This window comes from Engraulis encrasicolus, chromosome 8 (genome assembly GCF_034702125.1).
Source record: "Engraulis encrasicolus isolate BLACKSEA-1 chromosome 8, IST_EnEncr_1.0, whole genome shotgun sequence".
Taxonomy (NCBI): Eukaryota; Metazoa; Chordata; class Actinopteri; order Clupeiformes; family Engraulidae; genus Engraulis; species Engraulis encrasicolus.
The window spans coordinates 51,760,064-51,768,144 of record NC_085864.1 but is presented as its reverse complement, the minus strand read 5'-3'; the positions used below and the strand labels follow the sequence as shown (position 1 = coordinate 51,768,144).

General features: G+C 40.5%; 1 protein-coding gene across 1 annotated transcript; it reads right to left on the bottom strand.

Moving 5' to 3' along the window:
• Nucleotides 1-1,507: 1,507 nt before the first annotated feature.
• LOC134453958 (macrophage mannose receptor 1-like) lies at nt 1,508-8,069 on the bottom strand. Its single transcript, XM_063204705.1, has 5 exons — nt 7,977-8,069; nt 6,685-6,745; nt 3,540-3,923; nt 1,850-2,197; nt 1,508-1,512 (listed from the first exon to the last, which is right to left on the bottom strand). Exons 1-5 carry the CDS (start codon nt 8,067-8,069, stop codon nt 1,508-1,510), a joined length of 891 nt encoding a protein of 296 aa, XP_063060775.1.
• Nucleotides 8,070-8,081: the final 12 nt, after the last annotated feature.

The following is an 8,081-nucleotide window of genomic DNA, read 5'->3' as shown; positions in this document are numbered from 1 at the left end:
CATTTGAAATAACACATACTGTATATACACACACTTGTTACAGTGGTAATGACGTGATCAGTGTCACAATAGATTAATTTAGTACTGAAAATTAATTTAAACATCTTCAATATTTGTCACAGTTTCCAAATCACATAATAGAGAGTTGTAATAGATTATTACAATTAAAAAAACTGATCACGATGACATAACTGCAAACTTATATATAAGCACACACATTCTAGTGATAATTTGTTATAGAGCTGTAATAGATCTCTTGAGGAAGATTAGGAACATCTGCATTACAAAGATTAACTTAAGTATGAAGTACAGTTTAGGTATTTTGGTAAGATTTAAGTTACATGTAGGCTATGTATATCAATATGAAAATCAAATGATCAAATGAACTGTATAATTATGATGTAAGAGGTTGTTGCTCAATACAGGAGACAGTGAGGCAAAAGAGAAATGATTCACACAATCACACCATCAACATAGGAATAATAGATGTCACCTCCTAGACCAGTGTTTCTCAAACTTTTCGTGCCATTCCCCCCTTCAGAGGAAGGGAGTCTGTCTGCGCCCCCCTTGAGCAAAATGGTTATGAAAATACAAATAAATAGGCCGTCGTAAAGTTTATTAGAGCCTGATATACACGTACAGTATGGCCTATGATGTTCTCTAAATATTAGTGAATAAATTAATGAATATATTGTGATTGTAAAGGGAATGTGTTGACTTAATGGCAAAGCAGAAAAGTATTAAAAATGAAAAACCTTCTGACTTCACGCGCCCCCCCTCCAATACCTCCGCGCCCCCCTAGGGGGGCTTCCGCCCCACTTTGAGAAACACTGTCCTAGAAGCACTGTCCTAGAGAGTTGTTTTAAACCAAAATAAATAAATGTAGGAGTACAAGATTAAACTTCCCAAACAGTGTAAAATGATGTTAACTGGTGGTACTTGGTGTGAGCACACCAAATAACATTCCTAACAACTGCATTTTATACTGTTGATATGGCTAAATAAACTTGAACTGGAACTTACTGCACAATAAAGGAGACAGTCTTATTTTACAATTATTCACACAATCATTGCTAATTCGCACATATGATTCACACAATACGTTTCACACGATCAACAAAATAAATAAAGGATTAAAAAATGTAATCTCCTAGAGAGTTGTTTCAAACCAAAACAAAATAAATGTAGAAGGAGTACAAGATTAAACCTCCAAAACGGTATATAATGATGTTTACGACACAATAAAGGAAACAGTGACTAATGATTCACACAATCATTGCTAATTCTCACTTATGATTCACACAATCATCGCTAATTCTCACTATTGATTCACACAATCATTGCTAATTCTCACTAATGATTCACACAATCATAGCTAATTCGCACATACGATCCACACAATTAGTTTCACACGATCGACAAAATAAATGGACATGGAGTAAAAGACGTCACCTCCTAGAGAGAATGTCCACTTCCTCTGTGGACTGGGGAGCTTCTGGTCATCACACTATTCTGTTAGGGGACAAGGAAACACACACACAAGAGAACTGGTCACCAGGGGCGCAACTACAGTATATGCGACGTATGCTTTGCAGGGGGGCACCACAGAGATGGGGGGCGCCAAAAAGAGAGGGTGAAAGAGGGAGAATACTGTTAGATTCAAAAACGTATACATATTTCAAGGGTCACAAGGGGCACAAAAATAGTTCTTGCATACCCCCCCAGAAATGAGTAGTTGTGCCCCTGCTGGTTACTAAAATGTTATGCATGTATACACACCTAGTAGTCTGGAAAATACACACAGAGACACACACAAACACACACGCACATACAACAAACAGAACCAGACCTTTTTTGGTGCAGATGAAGTTGAGCTTTTCATTCTCATCCAGGCTGAACCACTTGCCCCCATCTTGTTCCACAGCTCCTCCCCTTGGTTCACAGCAAAACTCAGACTCTGCATCTGGGGCCCAGTTGCTGTAGCAGACTGCGTATCCATTGACCCAGAACCAGAACCCCAAGCTGCATTCGTAGCGCAGGCCCAGCCACACGTGGGCAGATGAGGCTCCTTTGGCCCACCCCTCCACCCAGCGCTGCATCTGCTCAGAGGTCACAGACACCAGGTCCTCATGGTGCTCTCTGCAGTACTGCAGAGCATCCATCCAGGTCTTATTTTTGGTTACCAGGACCAGGTTGTCTGAGAGAAATAAGGTTGTTATTGTCATTTAGTTTGTTTGTTTGGCTGATACTAGTACTATATATGGTAACACTTTATTTTAGGGATACATCTATTAGCACTAATACATACAATGTTAGTGCCTGTATAAGTACCTTATAAGGCATGTACTAAGCAAATGCTAAGGTCTACTAGGTCCTTACTAAGGTTAAATTGATAATAAATCCCTTATTGTGCATGAACAAGACATTTGCGAATACATGCCTAACAAATGTATGATTTTGCTTTGTACATGACTTACAAGTTACTTATACAGGAACATTGTATGTATTAGTGCTAATAGATGTATCCCTAAAATAAAGTGTTACCCTATGTATAATAGCTACAATAATCATAATGAATTTACCGTCATTCTCAATGTCAATAGAGTTACTTGGTGATGTATTTGGGCGGCCGTCTGTCTGTCCATAGCACTGGTACTGGCCTGCCTCTAGAGGGAGTGTGATGTTGATGGTCTGACTGGTCTCATCAGTAACTGTGCTGTTGTCCTTCAGCCAGACATACTGATGCCAGCCTTCAAACTGGGCCACACTGCACTTCAGAGTGACGACATCTCCAGAGTAATGAGGACCTGGAGGAGACACGACCTCCACCGTAGCAGCAGGGAGATCTGAGGGAGTCAGGATGAGGACAACATGTACAAATTAAACAACATCAGGAAAAATATTAACGACTAAGGAACATCATAGATGGTAGCACCCCAGGAAAAGACAAAGATAAAGGTCACAAGAACATTCACAATCTTTTTTATACTTGTGTATACAGTATCTCTAAAATTGGAAATAAAATCCCACATACTGACCTTCATAACAGATAAAGTTTTGACGGTGTCCACAGTTATTATCATTCCACAGACCAGAGGAAAACACTTCAACACATTTCTCACGTTGGCTATTACTAGGTTCCCCAGGGGCCCAGCTGCGAAAGGAGGAGCTGCTGCCATCTGACCACTCCCAGAGAGTTCGGAACAGGCCGATCCAGGCATATACTATTCCTTGTGATTTAACAGCTTCCATCAGGTCATTCTCTGTCTGGTTCCTCACACTGGCCAGGTCTGTGTAGTGCTCTCTGCAATATCTCTGAGCATCTTCCCAGGTCTTCCATTCTTCAATCAGCACATGGGGGTGTGTCAGGTTTGTCCCTGTGGTAATGTACATATGTGTCATAGTTAACAAAGAAATAGCTCATTATTTACTGTCTAAAGTACTTTGAGTGTATAGGACCTCAATTTTATTTTATTTGTCAGTCTTCATGCATAATTCGAGAGTGAGTAAGATCCCTATGAATGGAAATGGCATCTCACCATCATAGCAGATGAAGGTATATGTAGCTGCACAGCCACGGTTATACCACTGTCCCAAGGATCCAATGACGGCACAATCTCCACCAACTTCCATGGGCTGCCTTGAAGCCCAGTTCCTGAATTCAGTCTCATTCTCCCCATAGAAATCCCTGTCAGCCAGAGACCACTGCCACTTAGGACTGCTACCGTAGTTCAACCCAATCCAAACCTCTGTAGCACCTTCTTCTTGGATTATTTTATGTAACTTCTCCATCTCTGCCATGTTGTCTATGGTGGCCAGGTCAGTGAACTTCTCTCTGCAGTGCTGCCGAGCGTCTTCCCAGGTCTTCTCCTCTTTCACCACATGGAATTGACGCGTTACAGAGGAGGCCGTAGCACACAAACCTGTGGAGAATGACACACAATACCATATACCTTGATAACGTGAATTATAATTGAATGCTTAAAGAGATGAGAAAAGATCGGAGCAGCATAGATGTATTTTTTCTTTTTTTAGACAGGTACACAACATAGGGACTAACGTTTTGATGGTCAAACCAGCTTCGTCAGCCTTCATGTCATGCCTATTGGATATGGAGTTTACCATGTACAATAACTGTCAGTCCCTTTGGATAAAGTGTCCGTTAGGTGTAATATTTTGTTATGTGTAATTGCCATTGTATTATTTGTATGTGTAAATTCTAATCCCAACCCTGTAAGGGGTGTCAAACTAATTTTGGTCCGGGGGCCGCATACAGCCCATGTGGACCTCAAGCGGGCCGCATTAATAACATTATCACAAAAAAAAGAGGATTAGTGTTCAGTACTATCACGTTTTAAGTGTGTTGAATATGTAGAAATCAATGCAATACTGATAATCCTATGCAAAATTTCATTGACTTCATTAATTTATTACCAACCGTCAATTAATTAAATACGGGCCTGTTCATTTTGTTGGGCGGTCCCCCGAAATTTTTTTATTTCTTAGATGTAATTTCCTGCATTTTCACGCATTTTAACATCCTGTTTCCAGTTTCAGCTTAATACGAACCAATACAAATATAATCATATTTATTATTTAATTATAACCTATACCAATACAATACGAATAAGAAGTATTAACATTTGATCTCTACAGTATATATGAGATCTATATATGAGCTTTATCAAATGCCTGTCACAGTACAAATTCACCATTTATAATAGAAGTGTGATGTGCACTTTACTACAAATATACAGTATAACAGAGGGACCATTGGGTTTATGTCATGCAGGTCTCGATTTTGTCCCGAGGGGCGTAATTGCGCATTTCGGTTATTTCATTGAAAAAAAAAAAAAGAACATCCGGGCCGGATGGAACCCTCTGGCGGGCCGGATGTGGCCCGCGGGCCGTATGTTTGACACCCCTGATGTAAACATTGCTTAAATTCACAGTTTATTTTGCTTTCGCCCTGACTTTCGATCATGTGGGCTTTATACAAGGCCACTGCCTGTTAAAGCCATAATTTCTAGCACAAAATAGTTCAGCATTACAAGCAAAAGAAGTGAGTACTTCACACGTCTTTCAATTTGAAATACCACAGGTATTCCTTTTAATGTCTAATAACCATGTAAAAATAGCAAGGAAAGGTTAGAAAAATATGGTGATTGATAGTTTATGAGTGATACAATAGAAATGCTAGGCCTGTTTATATTACAGTGAGATATTATATTACAGAGAGAGAAACTATCAAGACAAGAAACGTCTGGTGATTCATACTTGGTTAGTTTGGGGACCCCTGCTTTAGAGTGTAGGCCTTCCCTGAAGAAGGGATTCAATGTCTGTGCATCACAATGTGTGCGTCTCAAGAGCCCAAATGTATTCTCTTTACATGGATTTCTCAAGCTTATAAACCTTGTGCTGACAGGAATTCCTAAGTGCTAGTTGTTAAACATCAGAAGTCCCATGGAAGCAATGCAGAGCATGGTTAGAACCTGTTCTCTAATCGGCTGTATGTTGTAGCAAAAGGCAGGAACTAGTATTTGTATCACAAGGATCGAGGGTGGCACAGTGTTGTTGTGTGTGACACAAGTGCCCACACCAACTTTGATGTTGTATAATTCCTTATTACTAATTACACAAAAATGATTCATGGATGTCCATATGAAGAGTTCAGATGCAAAACCCCCTAAGTGCCTTTTCAGAAAATAATCTTAATTCATTTTTATTTAATACAAAGCTATCAAAATTGCATCTTCTTTTATGTTATGTATGTAATATAACTATTTATATGTATTATCAAGTACATGAATGTAAACCAAACCAGCAACAGGGTTTTCTAAAAATATAGAAATGCGGGTCTTCAGAAATGGAGTTAGGGGTTTTTGCATCTGAACTCTTCATATGTAGGTCATCTCCCCAAAGTTTGGTGGTCATACCGTATTCCGTTCATGAGTTATGAGGGGCCCAGGCCCAGGAATGCCAAAAAAGCCCAGTCTGAATAGGGTTAATCTGATTCAGAAAATGTTGATTGGTTGCAGACTAAGGTAAAGGTTAACACTTGGTATTAAACAGTCACATGTTTTTTGAATTGCCTCTGTATCCGTTCTGTAAGCCCAGGATGGCCTTTTGCAGTGGCATGACGAATAATGATGACAGAATCATCGTTATTGTCATCAATAGGTACAAATTTGGCCTTACATTGCATTTGTCTTTTATATTGCCTATTGCACGAGTGTAATAGGTAATAATAGTAAAGAGTTCATGCAAGTTTATGAAGCCTTTTTAGTTGCATCAGTTTATCATTTGGCAGCATCCTTTCAAGTTGTTAACCCATTGATGCCTAAAGCACCAGCACAAAAGGCTGCTAAATGCCTGAGCACTTGAAAAAAAAAATATCCTTAGCCTATTAAAAACTAAATATCTCAGGCTCCGAAGCACATAAAAACATGCAATACGTTGCATTTAAATGCCATGACCCTCATCTTGCACTAGATTGTGTTCATTCAGCTATAGCATACCAGGATTTGTAATAACATTGTCTCAACTCTCATGAGCCTGAATGTTGCGTCATGCAGCTCAAGGTGCCATGGTCAATGTTGCGCAACACAACATCCAGCATCAATAGGTTAAAGGCACTTTATCTGGTGCCTCTGACATATGAACCAGTAAATGGCCTGTACTGACCTGGGAACAGTAGCATCAGCCACAGGGAAGTCCCCATCTCTGTGGATGCTGAGAGGAACACCTGGAAGAGGTCACACAAAGGTCAAACACATGAGCAATATCCGAGGAAGAAATACAGTGCATAAAAACATATATTGCAATACAGTAGAAAATCTTTGTTCCTTACAATCTTTGTCCTCACTTTATAGTGACATACAAAGCTTACTATCTAAGGGTAAAAACACACATCGATTAGAAAACACTCCTCACCTTAACAAGTCTGTGACCAGTAGCAGGAGTTGTTTAGGGATGAGATCTACCTCGTCAGTCTGGGTGTTGCTCCGTCAAACACTTCAGCCCAAATGAGTGGCTTTGCCAGGCTGTCCCAAATGATATCCACCTTTTCTGTTTGCGTCACACAATCCCTTCATCATTTACCTAATTACTCTCTATATACACAGGTGAGACGCCGCACGGCGCCTGCTGCTGTCTGTGACCTTTCATGACTTGGGCAAGGTAGTCCCATCATAACACCACACGTTACTGCCTGTTGTCTGTGACGTGGGGAAGGTATCGTAAAGACATCAAACTTGCAAATGAAGAAGCTGGTGGGTCAGTGTAAACTTTGCCAATGCCTTTTCACCCCATGTTCACCCAACAAAAGCCTCATAAACCCAGGGAGAGAAAATCATAAATGCAAAAAGGAATTGCAAATGAAGAGGTGCAAATGAAAGCTTTCACTAGCCGTTTATTTGATGGTTCTATGTGGTCTCCTTATCTGCTGTGTGTGTGTGTGTGTGTGTGTGTGTGTGTGTGTGTGTGTGTGTGTGTGTGTGTGTGTGTGTGTGTGTGTGTGTGTGTGTGTGTGTGTGTGTGTGTGTGTGTGTGTTAGTGTGTGTGTTAGTGTGTGTGTGTGTGTGCGTTTGCGCGTGTACTGTACGTGTGTGTTGCCCAGTAGGGCTGTACTTTCCCGTCCTGCATTTGAGGCCTTATGCAAATGGTCACTGAGACACATGGACAGGCCTGATTCTGGGCAGCACAAATGATCCACACAATGATTGGCATTATGTAATTTTTTTCTAACAAATATCAAAACTGAAAAGTTGGTTTGCAATGTGAACTGAAAAACACTTGTTTTATCTCTCTGAACTGTGTCGATAATGTGGATGTCAGTAAGTTCATCCTGCTTAACAGAGTCGCGTGCAGAAAAAGTTCAGAGCCCGGTAACATTTCTGTTTGGCACTAAAATGCTCACCTGCGAACCACCTGAATTCTTACTGGGCTCTGAACCTGTCCACGCGTGACTGTGTTACCTGGATGAACCTGCAGACGTCAATGTTGTCATCGCGGTTCACAGAGAAAAACTTTATAGAGTTTGCTAACGCTAAGATCTGCGGTTGGAACATGCCGGTTGGCGG

Coding starts and splice junctions, on each gene's coding strand:
- LOC134453958 (XM_063204705.1), bottom strand. CDS start 8,069: ATGTTCCAACCGCAGATCTTAGCGTTAGCAAACTCTATAAAGTTTTTC. Junction 3,924..6,684: donor GCTGATGCTACTGTTCCCAG/GTCAGTACAGGC, acceptor CATTCTCCACAG/GTTTGTGTGCTACGGCCTCC. Junction 2,198..3,539: donor TACCTTCATCTGCTATGATG/GTGAGATGCCAT, acceptor TATTTCTCTCAG/ACAACCTGGTCCTGGTAACC.